This window comes from Taudactylus pleione, unplaced genomic scaffold (assembly GCF_031769625.1).
Source record: "Taudactylus pleione unplaced genomic scaffold, aTauple2 ptg000290l, whole genome shotgun sequence".
NCBI classification, from domain to species: Eukaryota; Metazoa; Chordata; class Amphibia; order Anura; family Myobatrachidae; genus Taudactylus; species Taudactylus pleione.
In genome coordinates this window covers 5,664,146-5,681,555 of record NW_028284692.1, presented here as the reverse complement: position 1 = coordinate 5,681,555, position 17,410 = coordinate 5,664,146, and the positions used below count along the sequence as shown (strand labels likewise).

Sequence of the window (17,410 nt, the reverse complement as noted above, 5' to 3'; positions counted from 1 at the left end):
ATTTGTACATAGGCCTTGTATTTTTGGCAGCACCCCCTTTTTGTTTTGGTTTTTTTTTTTTAGGTTTAGGAGTGATTTCGTTGTGTTTTTGTTTTTTTAATGTGGATTCCCTATTGTTTTATTAATCCACACACTTTTCGCACCCACAGAGGAACAGAGGCGTCGGCAAGAGGTGGACGAATGTGTTGCCCAGATGCGCCAACATGTCATTGGCATTCTTGTGGGCCTTGACCGGCTGTCTGGCATCCTTCGCCAGTAGTTTTTTTTGTTTTTTTTCGTTTTCTAAATAAATTTTTTAGTTCTAATATACGTTCTGGCTCATTCTTTTTTTCCAAAACAAAAATAGTTTTCCCTGACATAAGTAGACTGTTCCTGCAAGGATTTCCCTTTTTTAAAAGTAAGATTGTGTTTTGTATTTGTATGTTAAACAGCCACAAGAAACACATAACAGTAACAATATCATTTCCCTTTTTGGGTGTAGTGTCAATTAGATATTTCTACATTTTACAGGTTCCTAGTTGGTGTGCAAGCTGCTTAGGCCAATCTTCCAAATCCAAAGGTTTGGACAGGCTTCCTTTTGGTGTGGGTTGGGAACCTGAAAACATATTTCAGTTTACATCAACTGGTGTCAGTACTGGATTACCCCTGCTGTTAACGTCCAAAAAAAGGAAGACCATTTCACTCTCCAAACATTTATTCACAACATAAATGAGAAATCTAAGTGGTCACTCCCAAAAAAAAAAAACAGTGATAATCTCAAATACAACACATACAAATAAAATATTTAAATAAAAAAAACAATCAAGAACTGGTTGACGAAGGACCATGCCAACATGATTCCACAAACATGGCGTTGCGATATGGGTTCCAGAATATATGCCCAAAATCACCAGATCCAGGTTTGGTAAGGGTAGCAGGAAGTAGTGAGCGTTGGAGTGCCAAAGATTATGTGAACAAACAGAAGATGGTGAAAAAAATAAAAATCAATTAGATGTTCGCAAACAAACACAAACACATTAGGTATAAACACTGTAGTTTTGGTAAAACTTACCTAAAAAATCTGGCCACCACATCATCGCGTATGGCCCCCCCACATACTGACCTCCGACCAACCTCGGGGGGGCCATCCTCAGGTAAGGCATCCTCTGGCTGCATTGGGACACCACTCCTTATGGCGATGTTGTGAAATATCCCACACAGGACCACAATTTTCGACACCATATCCGGCAAATACATGAGCTCGCCACCAGAGCGGTGGAGGCATCTGAATCGGCCTTTTAAAAGGCCGATACAGCGCTCCACCACTTGCCTGGTGGCTGTAAGTGCGGAATTATACTCACTTTGTGGGCCTGGTGTGGGAGCCAAATAAGGAGTGAGCAGCCAGGACATGCAAGGGTATCCACTGTCTCCTGTAAAAAATAAGAGACAACATCAGGAACACTGTGTATCAAGCTTAACATTGTTATGTACTAAAGGTCTCCACTTACCCAGAAGCCACGCATCACCAGCTTGTAGGTTGGTTAATTTCTGCCATATCCCTGATTGCCGGATGACGAAGGAGTCATGTGCACTTCCTGGTAATTTAGCATTCAGGGACAGGATCTGGAGGGAGGCATCACATACCACCATTACATTCAGGGAGTGATAGTGTTTCCTGTTTCTAAATATTGCCTCCAGCCGTGCTGGAGGCTGAAGTGGTGTGTGAGTACCATCCACAACCCCTATGATGTGTGGGAAGCCAGCTATTTGGTAAAAATTGGCCTTGGCCACACTAAGGGCACCCATATCCAAAGGCATTTTAATAAAATGATGGAGGTGCTTGAAAAGTGCCTCCATCACTGCCCTCAGGATCCGGGAAAAGGAGGATTGGGAGATGCCCGCCACTATTCCCACCGTTGTTTGAAACGATCCTGAGGCACAGAAATGTAACACCGCCATAAATTGCGTCAGTGGTGGTATTGCTGTTGGACTGTCAATTTGCCGCTCAAGATCACTTTCTATTAATGAGAGAGTGTCTATGATGATTTTGGGAGGTAGACGGTAGCGTCTTAAAACCTCATCATCGGGCATTCCAAAAAGGGTGACACGTGTTCGAAATATCTGGGGCCTTGCATGCCTACGATGCCTACGCCTGGGACGAGATTGAGGTTGGTCGGCTTCCGGGAGCAGGGCCAGAACAATTCGACCCAGATCTACCTGAAATTCAAAGTTTACAATGTAAGGCTTTTGAGCCACCCCAAAAGTAACATAAAACAACTTAGCTTTATGATACCATCCATAGCTGCTTACATGCCGGGGTATTGTCATGATACGTCAAAACTGTAAACAAGCCAAAAATTATACATCAAAAATTTACAGGGTGAATTTATGTTTGTCAAATTGGTGCAAGCCAAAACATAAAATAGGCAAAACACACATTTGGGCATTGATCAAAACGACATTGCACACCGTACGTCAAATAGGGGTCAAATGTAAGGCAAAAATGGAAAAGGGAAAACAAAAACTGGTTTACATGATGAATAAGCATCCCAAAATGCGCAAATTAGTTCGCAAATGCAAGTCACTAGACCAACAGTGAAAAATGCGCTAATTAGTTCGCAAATGCAAGTCACTAGACCAACAGTGAGAAATGCGCTAATTAGTTCGCAAATGCAAGTCACTAGACCAACAGTGAAAAATGCGCAAATTAGTTCGCAAATGCAAGAAAAATAATGGACTTACCAAGAGCTAATATAAAAGATTTCCCTCAAAAAGGTCTTTGGGTCCGCAAGCCAAAAAAATCTAAAAGAGATGAAATTAGTGTTAAGCTGAAAATATTAAATTAAAAACAAGAAGTAGACACCAATTGGCCACAAGTTAGACTTCACCAAACTTACCAAATCAGGAAACGAGGCCCAAAAAAAACAACAAAAATGCGAACGGATAAAAAAATAAACTGTAGCAAACCCAAAAAAAGCCAAAATCCGCCAAATCCTCCAACCGTAAACCACAAACTCCAACCAATTTAACTGCCAATAATCCAACAACGCAACCTCGAATCCACACACACCAAGCCATAAATAGTGTTTATTTTCCCGCACAAATTAAGGATGAATCATAGGGACGCACAATCAATGATGCGGCCGCAAACTAAGGACGCATGTATATATACGTCACGAAATCACATAGAATTTCTGGATGATTTCATGCTGGAAGCAGAGACATGGCTTCAAACCAGGGAAACAATGGGCAAAATTCCGGCGGTAAGGCCTTCATGCATTTTGTCTCAATGATTATTTTCAAACATAATATTGTGCAAGTTGTGAAGTGGCTAAATCAGCATATTTACCCAAATAGGTGAGGACGATGACATGGAAGAGACTGCTGGCCCCAGTCAACCCGCCAAAGCTGCCAAAAAAAAAAGGCAGCCACATTTCACAAGAAAGGAGATGGAGGTTTTAATCCAGAAGTGTGTGGACATCCTGCCACAGACAGACAGGAATATGAGTCTAAGCCAGAAGGGGAGAATGTGGGAAGAGGTAGCCGTTGCTGTCAATAGGGTGGGTGATTATGTCCGTCTAGCCCGGGATGTAAAAAGGCGGTAAGTAAACACTTTCCCACCCTATAAACAAGCCCCATTTTAAACAAAAGGATAATGGTTCCAATTTCATTCCACAGATGGGGCGACTTCAAATATCGTCTCAAGCAAAAACTTGCCGACAGGGCTAGGCATGCAAGGGGGACAGGTGGGGGTCCCACCCCTGTGTCATTGGAGTTGACAGACTTAGAAGAGCTGGCACAGGGGTGTGTGCAGCCTGTGGAGGTGTTTGGCGTGTCCAACATGGATACGGACATGCCAGACTTTGCGGCTCCTCATGTTGGCCCAGGTAAGTCTTGTGATGTCACCAACTCTGAAATGCTATTGTGCCAATATGTAGATTCTAATGTGACTCTTTTCTCATTTTTCCAACAGAGACACAGGCGGATGAGTCTGCTCCAGAGGGGAGCCTTGGCCGCAGAATTTCTGCTGGCTCTGCAGGGGAGGAACCAGTACATCCGGCTGAGGACCCTGCAGAAGCCAGTCCAGGGCGTGCCCCCTCGCAGGCAGTGGGCCTCCTCACAGAACTCAATTTCAAATTGGATTTCCATACAGAGATTCTGCAGAGGATGGACGCCAGTCTGATACGGGTGGCTGAGGCCCTGGAGCAAAATGCTGCGGCCAACGTGACCATTGGTCAGGCCCTGGCGGAAAATACCAGGGCCAACATCCGCATCGCCGATGCCCTGGAGCAGCTCGTTCGCCAGCACATGGTGGAGCCGACCTCCCTTCCTGCCGGAATATCAGGATCCTCCACCTCAGGCACAACATCAGCCAATCCTCCAAATGTGCCTAGCCCTGTGCCTAGTCCAGAGGCCACAACATCTGCCTCTGGACAGGCCAGCCCGATGGCATCCCGGACCCGGTCTGGCGCCCACCCTCCCCCATCCAAACGGGCGAAAAAACGGTGACAGCAATGGCGACTTTTCCCACACTCCTTCTGTGCTTGGCTCATATTCCTTTCTGGTCAAAACTTCCCTCTCCTTTCTTGTGAAATGCTTTTAATTTATTTTTGTACGTTTATGTTAGCAGTTATTGATTATTTATTTTTGTGAAAAAGTATCTTTGCCAGAAAAAAAGGCAACAAAATATTATGCCAATTGGTTTGTGTTTAAACAATAAATTTATGATAAAAATCTGACATTGTATTGTGACATTATTGTACAAATGGGTTACATTTAATCCTGGCCCTAAAGGCAAAAACTGACCAAAAAAACAATTTCATTTATTTTAAAAAAAGGCCTCTTGAAGGAACGTTTAAAAATTCACCTAACGATGCAAATTCCACAGTAAAAAAAAAAAGGGGAGCTAATTAAAACATGATGACATTATTGTCACAATAGGCCATAAACAACAAATTGAGGCCAAAATAAAACCCCAAAAATGTACGCAAATTGATTGTGTAATCCTGACATTAGCAGGTATGATTTCCACCTGCGTACGCTTTTGTGCTATCCCAATAAACTGCTTTCCAAACACATACCAAGCCGGTTTTCAATACAACACTAATTGCTTTTGTGACCACCCGCGATTAATCGCTGCAACATCGTGGAGTCCCGGGACGGAGGAGAAGGCCATCGCCAATGTGGTCGAGTAATCCAGACCCTAAGCTGTGCGAGCATTTTGAAGGGAAAGAGGATGTTCCAGTGACGTATGAGACGGTCCGAACACATTTGACGTTCGCATCTGCTAATGTATGTACGCCCCAAAAACGCCTTGCCACGCCTGCGTTTTTCCATCTCCACCCCCGTGAACACCCAAAAATGCCCTGTTCTGTCAATCACATTTGACATGTCACTTCCTGTACGGTATTTTAGGAACAAGAGAAAAAAAGCTCGCAATCTGCCGTACGCACATGCGCAGTGTAACACCGACGCATGCGCGGTTAGTCAACATCGGAACGCAACGAGCGTACTGTTGTTAACGTGCGGCTCTGAATGAGGGCCATAGTGCTCTATATCCTACCATTCCTTTGTGTCTGTGTAGTTGATTTAGAGTCGATTGTAATTTAATTACATATGCATTGTATGTGACAGTTTGCTAGCTGCTGTATTGACACTGTCTTTTATTTCTGTCTGTCAATTATAACTATCACTGATTTTTCTCTCCATCCTTTTGTGATGGAGGTCGTTTTCTGAGTACTTCACATTCATCATGATCTTGTGAAGGCTGTCACATAATAATGCGATTATTGCCTTTAATTTGAACATGTCAAAAGATAAAGATATACAGGATATACGGCTTAATTGTCCCCTCAGGACATTAAGGATGGTTTGTGTCTTGTCTTTTGTAAAGAGCCACCAAACCAGTCCAGTGTACCTATCTGGACAAGAGCCGTCTTGGGTATCCTCTTTGTCCCAGGTAATAAAGCAATTTCTGGATCGTATGGCTGCTCCCACTATGCCTCATTGGATGGGGTGTCCACAGCATGCTATGTTTGCACCCCCTATGCATCCCTCCTGGAAGGATGTTTATGGCCATTCTAGTCAGAGTATGGCACTGTCTAATGTTGATAGCAGACTGGTAGTTACTAAGGCGCCTAAGCACAAGTTATCTTTTTATCAGTCTGCTCAACATATGGATTCAGACGCATCATCAGAGGAATCAGATGATGCGCAAGGTTCCTCTCCAGGGTCTAGCTCGGGAGAGGATGACCATCCGTCCACAGTGGATGTTCCTTCTTTGGTGAGGGCGGTTAAATCAATCCTAGACATTCAGGATAATGAACCAGCTCATAGTAAGAAGGCTCCAGTGTTTAAACACCATCTGAAGGTGGTCAAAACAGAGTTCCCTGAATCTGAATAGCTCACTGAGCTCATGGATGAGGCATGGGGTAACCCTGACAAACGTTTTTATGTGAATGAGAGATTAACATTGTTGTATCCTTTCCCGGCTTATGTATGTGCTTGCTAAGCGGGAGGTACCTCCTACTGTGGATGCTCATGTAACACATTTAATAAAAAATGCTACATTGTCTATTCCGTCGGCATCTTCCCTGAAGGATTTCATGGATAAAAAGATTGAGGTGTTTTTTAAAATTATTTTTTCATCATCTGGAGCTGTTATTTGTCCAACTATGGCTGGAGCCTGGGTAGCCAAAGCGGTTGAAGAATCGATGGGACCATTGGAAAATTCTTTACCAAATGCTACCAGAGAACAGATGATGTATAACTCTCATATAAGGGAAGCGGCTTCCTGTCTGGGAGAAGCTGCTGTAAATGCTTCTAAAACATCAGGAGCTTCAATAGTGGCATGCAGGGCCCTTTGGTTAAGATTCTGGAAAGCTGATACAGGATCAAAGAGGGCGCTAGAGGTTTTACCTTTCTATGGAAAAGTACTTTTTGGAGCAGAGTTGGATAAAATAATAGCTAATCTGACGGCTTCAAAGTCTGCAGGTCTGCCATCTACGGCAACTATAAAGTCTACACAGGTTTCTTTTCGGTCCTTCGGTTCTCAGAGATGAGCAAGGGAACAGCCTTCCTTTAAGGCGTCTGGTTTTCGCAAAATATCAAGGCGACAAACTAAGAGGTTTGGGCCGGCAAGACATCCAGCTTCCAAGCCGGATAACAAACCCTCTGTCTGATGGGGTGGGCTTCTTCCTGGGGGATCATAGGGTGGGGGGCCGACTTCTTTAGTTTACGGATTGTTGGCTTCAAACAACAACACATGCCTGGGTCCGAGAAGTGGTCTCTCAGGGGTATGCCCTCAATTACAAGAGGCATCCTCCCCAGAAGTTTTTTTGCACAGCTCTCCCATCAGATGCGGTTAAGGCCTTGGCCTTTCAGGAAGCCATTCACTCCCTGCTGCACTGCGGTTCCTTTGTCACAACAAGGGGTTACTATTCCAATCTATTTCTGGTTCAGAAACCAAATTGGGCTTATCATCCTATACTAAATCTGCAAACCCTCAACAGGTTTATCCATGTACCCAAGTTTCGTATGGAAACTCTCCAATCAATTATTTTGGCAATGGAGTCGGGGGATTACATGGTTTCCCTGGGCATTCAGGAAGCATATTCCTATTATTCCATCCCACCAGCAATTTCTACGGTTTGCTGTTCTTCAGCAGCATTACCAATTTACCCTTTGGACTATCTATGGCTCCATGGGTATTTAACAAAATAACGGCAGTAATGACGGCCTATCTCCGGTTGTTTTACAAAACCAGCTTCAACTGACCATGACCTGCTTACAAAAGCACGGCTGGGTCATCAATTGGAAGAAATCATCACTTTCTCCAACACAGCAGATTCTCAGGCACAGACGGTGCTTTTGCCAGAGGACAAGATTGTGGCCCTATCGTTGCGAATACGCAAGCTGCTCCGGAAGCGAAGGGTATTCATTCTGCTAGCAATGCAGGTCCTGGGATCAATGGTATCCACCTTCGACATGGTGGGGTATGCTCAGTTCCATTCCAGGCCTCTGCAAAGATTGATTCTCTCCAAGTGGAACAGACTATGGGGGTCATTCAGACCCGCTCGCGAGCGGCAGTACGCTCGCAAGCGGGTCGATGTTCCCCACTGCGCATGCGCACGACGGAGGGAACTCCATTGTGTGCATGCGCGAGACCCGGACTGCGACAGCCAAGCTGTCGCTCTGGGTCTCGCACCAAAGGGGGCGTGCTGTCGATGTTGATTGACAGCACGCCCCCTTTGGTGGGCGTGCTGGTGGCATGCTTGCCAGACGGAACGCATACCGTCTGAAGCCGGCCCCACTGACATCACTAGTGATGTCAGTGGGAGTGATTTTGGCTCTGATAGAGCCAAAATCACTCCAGGGCTTGCGGCAGCGAGACCCTACCACAGGGTCTCCGTCGCAAGCCCGATGGTCACGATGGTCAAGACCATCGCGACCATCATCATGGACGCTCGCTATAGCTGTGGGTGGTAACCCACAGCTATGCGAGCGTCCATGAGGACGCTCCAAAAAAAGGTAGGAGGGCCCTGATTCAGAGCGAGCGCTCTGGTCAGAGCGTTCAGCTCTGAATCAGGCCCAATATCATAAAAATAAAGTTCCAGAGGATCCTTCTTACTCCAGAGGTTCGTCACTCCCTCCTGTGGTGGCTGAGAAAGGATCATCTGAACAAAGGGCACCCATTTTGAATTCCAACTTGGGTACTGCTCCCCACAGACATCAGTCTTCACGGATAGGGAGCAGTGACAGGTCATCACACCTTTCAGGGAAGATGGACAAATCAGAAAAGTCATCTGCCAATAAACATTCTAGAACTGTGAGCAGTATACAAAGCACTTATCAGGGCACAGGACCTGGTTCAGGGCAAGCCAGTCCAGATCCAGTCCGACAATGCGACAACAGTGGCCTACCTCAATCATCAGGAGGCACAAGAAGTTACGCAGCCATGAAAGAGGTGATAAGTGTTTTGATTTGGGCAGAACATCATCTTCGGGCCATCTCAACAATATTCATACCAGGAGTACTTAATTGGGAAGCAGACTTCTTAAGTCGCCAGGACATACACGCCTGAGAGTGGGCTCTCCATCCGGGAGTGTTTCAGCTTCCGATAAACAAATGGGGTCTGCCAGAAATAGATCTCATGGCGTCACGTCACAACCACAAGGTAGCCTTTGTGGATGCACAGGCATTAAGATGGAACTTCAAGCTGGCGTATCTCTTTCCCTCCTCCCAAGAGTTCTCAGAAAATTCCAGCAGGAAGGCGGAACAGTAATACTGGTAGCTCCAGCTTGGCCCAGACGTCATTGGTTCACCGACATATAAAATCTGTCAATAGACAGTCTGTGTCCTCTTCCTCTATGGCAGGATCTGCTAACGCAAGGTCCCTGCCGGCATCCGGACTTACCTCGTCTGGCTTTGACGGCGTGACTCTTGAATCTTCCATCCTAAGAGCAAAAGGTTTTTCCAGTTCTGTAATTCAGAAAATGCTTAGGACACGAAAGCCTGCTTCTGCCCTCACCTATTACAGGGTTTGGTATTCTTTTAGTCAGTGGTGTGCCCACAGAAAGTATGATATTAAGGTGTTCAAGATTTCCAGGATACTGGCTTTTCTTCAGGCGGGTTTAGACCGTGGTCTCCGCCTGCCCACTCTGAAAGTGCAGTCTGGTGCCAGAGGAAGATTTCCTTATTACCAGATACAGTATTAGAATTTTTTTTCAGGGAGTTCTGCGAGTTCAGCCTCCTTTTGTTCCACCGTGGGATTTGTTGTTGGTTCTTCAGGGGCTATACAAGCTCCCCAATTTGAACCCTTGGACTCTGTAGATTTGGAATGGTTGACAGCAAAGACACTTTTTCTCCTTGCTATCTCTTCTGCACGCAGAGTCTCTGATTTGGCAGTGCTTTCTTGTCGCTCACCATTTTTTATTTTCCACCAGGATAAAGCTGTTCTTCATACTAGGGAGGGTTACCTTCCTAAGGTAATGTCCCATTTTCATGTGAATGAAGAAATTGTTGTACCAGCTTTTCAGGCTCCAGATCTTTCTGTAGGTGAAGCCTACCTGGATGTAGTTCATGCTCTCTGTATCTATGTGGAGCATACAAACTCTGTGAGAAAATCAGATGCTATTTTTGTATTATATGGTATTCACAAACGAGGATGGGCAGCTAATAAGCAGACTCTGGCGAGATGGCTACCCATGACTATCTCTCCGGTGTACACACAGGCTGATCTCCCTGTCCCAAGCACAGTGACAGCACATTCTACTTGGTCTGTAGGGCATTTAGCCGTGGTGCCTTTGCTGAACAATTGTGCAAGGCAGCCACGTGGTCTTCTGTCCACACTTTTCTTAGGTTCTATGCCTTTGATACTTTTGCCTCTCAGGATGCTTTCTTTGGCCGATGAGTTCTCCTTTCTGCTCAGGAGCGTCCCCCACCCTAGAGGAACTGCTTTAGGACATCCCATGGTATTCCTGTGGATCCCTATGGACCCTGAAGAAGAAAATAAGAGTAATGGTAGACTTACCTATATAACTACTTTTCTTTGAGGTCCATAGGGCACCCACCCTGACGCACCCGGCTGCATGGGTACATTTTTTCTTTCGGGCATAGATTTCCTCATTTTGTGTAAGAGTGTTTCTGATGTTTGATTGCTCTTCCTTCTCCTGCCTTGAGACTTGTTAACTAAACTGAAGTCCTATGACTGGGGGCCGGGAATATATATGGAGGAGGACCCAAGGCATCCTGGGAGCTGAAGCTTTAACTGTTTGATGCCTGGTCTCCAACCATAATATCCCCATGGTATCCCTGCGGACCCTACAGACCTGGAAAAAGAGTTATCTAGCTAAGTCTACCATAACTCTTATTTTTCATGTTATCAGCATTAACTATATGTGCATGGTAAACTTTCAGGCTACGAGGAATCTCCTTGCAATCCACAGTGTACTGCAACTGGAGATCACACAATATCACAAAGATGTCCGTCTTTACATCTCCTCTGTCCTCCATGTGGATCTCTCACCTCATGGAATCAGCCCCTCCAGACTGTCCATCCTCCCATTCCACCTCCAGGACCTGAGACATGGTTTTAATCTGCCTATGGCACTGGCTGTGAGTATCACTACTTGGTTGCTATTTTCTTATATTTCACCTGTGTAGCTGATCAATCACTTTCTAATCTCTCACCAGTTATCCCTCTTGTTTGCTGCTCTCTGTTTCTTGTGTCCGGAACTGGCTGCCCTGATTGGTGCCTGTAATGTGAACCCATCTTCTTCTCCCCATTGGACAAAGCTTCTTATAGGGATGGTCTCTGCAGCCACAGGCATTGTGCAAGTTGCCAGGATTTGTCTAACAAAGCATCGGATTGATCAATTTCAGGCAAAACCTTGGTCATTTATCAGTTTGTATGATATAGCATTGCTGTCAAGAACGCAGGTGGCACTGTCTGCCACCCTGTTGTTATTGATTATGCTAAAGGTAAGACTAGTCTAAAAGGATCTTACCAGAACTGTGCAATGTACTGTAGACAGAAGAGAATAACACAGAAGTCTATTTTATTTTTTCTTGAAGGTTGCTCAACAATTGCGCTTGGTGCGGCGGTGGACAGTCTTTGGCAAAACACTACAGAAGTTAAGGAAGGAGCTACTGGGATTTCTGTTTCCTATGACAGTCTTAATCCTGGCATTTGTTCATTGTATGAGTGTGGTAAGTATGAGATTGGCGCTTGAAGTGTGTAACTCTATTCTAAATTTCTCTAGTCATCAGTATCTGAAGATGACTGTGTTTTAAATCTATGCTTTATATCCAAGTAAGAATTTCTACTATTGTGATCTAGTTTCCTAAACTCCACCATTACAGTCCAGGTTTTAAGGATGTCCATGCTTGAGTCCAGATGGTTAAATCAAATTGACTTCGGTACTAATTAAAAACAGGAGAGTATTTCCGGTGCTGAGAACAGGGCCGGATTAAGCCTTCGGGGGCCCCCTCGTGTCAGCGCTACCCGCCTTCCTACCATCTTTTCACTCATATGCTTTCCAAAAGTAACCACATTGCCCCTTCTACTTACCTGATTTTCCACCATGGCTGCACAGGAACCACCAGCATGCTGTGATTACAGGTGCACCAGAGACAGCAGGAAGGATCTCCATTCAGCTTCAGAGCATGAACTGTCCCAGAATGGCGGCCCGATATTGCAGCCGTAGGTGACTTGGAGGGAGTTGAGGGGGCACCGCACATACTGTATACAGAAAGGGTCACATATGTAGACACACATACAGGCAGGCTTACATAGAGACACACATATACAGACAGGATTACCTATAGACACACATATATATATATATACAGACAGGGTCTCACACACACACATAAAAATATACATACATAAAGGCATGGTCACACACGTACACATACATAAATAGAGGCAGGGTCATACATAGATGCACACATACATACATACAGGCAGTGTCGCACATAGATGCACACATACAAACATACAGGCAGGTTCACACAGTTACACACACATACATACAGGCAGGCTCATAATTGATAGATACATACATACATACATACAGGTTCACACATATATACAGGTAGGATCAATAAATACATACATACATGGTCACATATAGACACAGACAGAGAGATATCTAGACTGGGGCACCTCTCACCTTGATATGGAGCCACCAGCAGCATCTCCCTCCTCTTCCATGATGCCAGGGCAGCAGAAGTTGAAAATACCAGTGTAGCCCCACCCTCTTGCTGGGGTCAGAGGAGCATGTGCTGGGTTCCACAAATCAGGGCTCAGCACACGCTCCTCTGACCCCAGAGGCTCACCATAGAGCTGCATGAAGATCTGTTGCTCTATGTTAAGTATCCCCCACTATTACCAATGGCAGCGGTTGGACCCATTAAGCCGAATACACACGGAACGATGTGCTGCATCAACGATATCGCTGAACGATTTCCCTTGTACTTTCTGTAGTGCAGGACAAATTATATTGGGTGTACACACTGAAAGATATCTATGATAGATCTTTCAGTGAAGTCATCCTGCCACATCTCTGAACAGGCAATTCTTGACGATATAGTCCAAATTGGCCTGCATGTACGGACTACCAAAGATATCGTTATCATCCAGCGGGAGCGCGCATCGTTGGTCGTTCATTACCTACACACGGAACAATATGAATGATATATCGTTGAACGATATCGTTAACATCGTTCAAAGATATCATCTTGTGTGTATGCCCCTTTAGGGTCCATCGGGACAGCAGCGTTAGTGCTGTATGTGAGCAGCTCTGGCCGGGGGGTACTCATCCCCTGTGCCTTCCCCCCTAAATCCGTCTCTAGCTGAGAAGGGTACTTTATAGATCAAATATTCATTGTGACACTTCCGCTATGCCGAACTAGTCCCTTACTTTCCATAAATGGGAGCCAAGCAATATAGAATTCATTCTACACTGCCTGAGGAAGTGACCAGGTGCTGTGAAATCCATTGCAATTTTAAGTGAGTGTTTAATTTTTCTTTTTTTCTTTTATGCTTTATTTTAACTTGTGATACTGTATCTTTAAATTATTTTGAAAGTATTTGTATTCTTAATTATACCTCTGACCATTGTTGTCTACAATAGTGAAAACGATTTTGTTATTTTAAAATGTTGTTTATCCATGACAATAGTGAGTTGTATTATGATACCATTAATCTAATAAATCATTTGATTAATGATTATCTAATGATTATCTATTTTTTGTTGGGTCATCCCTGATTTGCCAATTGCATCCCATATTTCATGTTTAGTTAAGAGGGTGTATGACCACTTATAACTTAAGTGCTGAGAGTCCTATACTGCTTGGCCCCTATTTATAGAGAGTAAGGGACTAGTTTTGCATAGCGGAAATGTCACAAAGATGTTTTGATCTATAACGTACTCTTCTCAGCCCCAGAGATACTCTCCTGTTTTCAATTCTATTCCCTTTGGCTTAAGTTGGGAAAACCACTAGTTCTCCTTAGGTTGCAGAGATTGGGAACCCATTGGTGCTGTCCCTACATTCATTTTTACATGAGGTACTAATTATACTAACTAAGTCACCTGTGGTTAAGCATGGATATCCTTAAAACCTGGACTGCAATGTTGGAGTTTGGGAAACTGTTCTAATCTATAGGTATCAATGACTTAAAATAAAAACAAAACAGTAATAGCTATTACAGCATTTATACAATAATATTATATACAGTATTGTGTGTGTGTTTGTGGGGAGGGAGGGGTAACAATAGGTAATCCTCTATGACCATTCTGGATTTGCATCTGCTGTCATCTCTCCCCAGGTATCCTATGTAATATTACCGATGCCCAATATCCTCTGCAGCCCACTCTTCCATTTATTGCGGGGTGGTTCCTCTGTCCAGTTTATCCTAAAGAGTTGCCCCTTGCTAGGATGGGGTCTTGGATTGCTATTGAGCCTGTTTATGGTATGCCGAGGACTTATGTTTGGAGCAGTACTAAGTTGTTTTTGCACTATCCAAGCTGAAAGTTACTGTCCAGCCCTGGAGCCTCAAGACCATGAAATGATAGATTTTCTTGTCAAAAGGTTCAAACTATGGCTGGGAGTCAGCAAAGTAAAAGAGGTAAGGAATTTCTCAATAGTCAACAATGGAAATATACTGTTTATTGGGGCAGCACAGGCAGTGTAATGGTTATCATTACTGCCTCACAGCACTGTGGTCTTGGGTTTAATTCCCACCATGGCCCTAACTGTGTGGATTTTGTATTTCCTCCATGTGCTTGTTCCCCTGGGTACTCCGGTTTCCACCCACAATCTAAAAATATACTGATAGGTTACATATGTGTGTGTGTTTATGTGATAGGGAATATAGGCCCTCATTCAGAGCCGGACGCTCTGAGCAGAGCGCTCGCTCTGAATGAGGGCCGTCCTCCATAAAAATGGAGCGTCCTCCTGGACGCTCGTATAGCTGTGGGTCACCACCCACAGCACATACGAGCGTGCAGGATGATGGTCGCGATGGTCTTGACCATCGCGACCATCGCCAGTGCGACCAGAAGCCTGTGGTCGGGGTTTTCGACCACAAGCCCTGGAGTGATTTTGGCTCTATCAGAGCCCAAATCACTCCCACTGACATCACTAGTGATGTTAGTGGGGCCGGCTTCTGACGGTAGGCGTTCCCTTGGGAACGCCTCCGTCTGGCAGGCACGCCCACCAAAGGGGGCGTGCTGTCAATCAACATCGACAGCACGCCCCCTTTGATCAGACATAACGAGCGAAGGAAAGTCCTTCGCTCGTCGCGTCTGGCGCATGCGCAGTGCACACCATCGACCCACTTGCGAGCGGACAGCCGCTTGCGAGTGGGTCTGAATGAGGCCCATAGATTGTAAGCTCCAGTTGGACAGAGACTGATGTGAATGGCCAAATATTCTCTGTAAAGCGCTGCAGACTATGTATGTACTATATAAATAGCTGTTAATAAGAATAATTGATCCTCTTTTCATACTAGTTGTATTGATGCGTTTAATACAAGCTCTGGCTTTCAAAGCCCATAGCTTGATCTCTAGAATTGTCTGACAAGAACAACTGATGAATAAGTGGCATATACACTGAGTGGCCACATTATTATGACCCCTGGGTTAGTACTTTGTTGGCCCACCTTTTACCCTTAATATGGCATGAATTCTTCTAGGCATTGATTCTACTAACTCCCATGAAAACATGCCCCATACTCGTACCAAAATGTTGCCTCTGCCAGCCTAAAGTTATGACGATGCAAGAAAGATCCATGCTTATTATCTCATTATTCTCACCCTGCTTTCTGCATATTGTAATTGAAAACCTGATTCCTCAGACCACATGACCCATTTCCAATAATTTACTGTCTGATTCCTGTGCAAACTGGAGGCGTTTCACCCTTTTTGCAGCAGATAGCAATGGTGTACAGTCAGGCCTGCTGCTTCTGTAAGCACACAACACCAGTATACAAGGCGCTTTTAAACTTCTAAAGATGATATGATAAAATATATTGAATAAAGAATTCCGTTCGCTGCTAGTCCAAAAAGAACAGACTGTGAAAGTTCTACAGAAAACTTAAAGACAACACAAAATTAAATGTAGGACCTGCGCAGTAGGAATTGCCAATTAACAAGGGTGTCTCATATATATATATACGATTTAATAAAGAATTCTAAAACATAAACAATAAATATACTGTAGTAATAACACACTATCTAAAATAATACTGTAGCAAAAAGGATATAATAATGGTGAATAAACACAATGTTGCTATTCACTAAGAGCAAAGTAAATTAATCCATTGAACTTTGAGATGAAAAAAAAGGAAAAGAAAATGCCCAGTGTTGGTATGAATCAGCAATCGGCTAAAACAGGGATATCCCTTAAAAGCCTGAATTCTCATAAGCCATTTGTTAACAAGATGTCATGACACCATCAAAAACAATAATGCGAATATGTTACTGTATTCCAATTCGGAGGTATTAAATAGTTGGACCGTGGTAATGAAGAGGAATATAGCCCACTACCTGACCAGTCTTGATACTGGAGAACCCGATCGTCTCTCTAAATTGACCTCTTAGGATATCTGCAGCCGCCGGTGGAAGACTTGCCCAGCACAGCTTCCGAGGACGCTCGGACGGAGTAGTCATTTACCTGTGCTCACCTTCTGGGCATCTCTCCTGGCTAGAGTAAGCATTGGGCTGCTGTCTGATATTGCCGGGACTCCGGGACCAGACAGAGGAAATGTGAGTTACTGAATACCTATTGATTTGTGTATTAACGAGACTGCCTGCTGTTTATATTGGGACTCCAGGCTCATAAGGAGTTCACTGAGCCATTTGCAGACACCTGTTGTTAACGGAGCTATATTCCTCTTCATTACCACGGTCCAACTATTTGTTACCTCCGAATTGGAATGCAGTAACACATTATTGTTATTGATGGTGTCATGACATCTTGTTAACAAATGGCTTATGAAAATTCTGACTTTTAAGTCCATCAGACTGCGTTGTTTACCCATTATTTCATGAGTGTTCATTAGTCTCTGCATACCTTCTCCTTTCCATTCTTATACAGATTCAGACATTCTACCTCAGCATTACCTGTGTAATAGCTACTTTGCATAAAATCGCCTGACGGCCATAATAATTTGGCCACTCAGTGTATAACATAGCATGTTCCAGAACAGCACTACTAAGTATCAATCTCACATTCACTTGCTTATTACTCAAGTGAGCTGATAAGGCTTAACTAAGGGTCACTTCAATAATAAACTATAACTAAGGAGCAATTACCATTGACCTTTTTTTTTGCATAGTGGTCACATGACAAAATCATGATAACATAATAATTGTATTTTCTTCCTTCAGGGTCCATAGGGCTCCACAGGGAGACCTTGGCGTGT

General features: G+C 44.2%; 1 protein-coding gene across 1 annotated transcript in view; it reads left to right on the top strand.

Annotated features, from left to right (window-relative positions):
• Window positions 1-17,410, top strand: part of LOC148511851 (polycystin-1-like) — a 157,779-nt gene that overhangs the window by 134,739 nt on the left and 5,630 nt on the right. Inside the window, exons 41-44 of the mRNA XM_088482602.1 lie at window positions 10,926-11,094; window positions 11,173-11,438; window positions 11,532-11,688; window positions 14,312-14,611. Of these exons, the coding sequence (XP_088338728.1) occupies window positions 10,926-11,094; window positions 11,173-11,438; window positions 11,532-11,688; window positions 14,312-14,611 (892 nt within the window). The remainder of the gene's footprint in view (window positions 1-10,925; window positions 11,095-11,172; window positions 11,439-11,531; window positions 11,689-14,311; window positions 14,612-17,410) is intronic.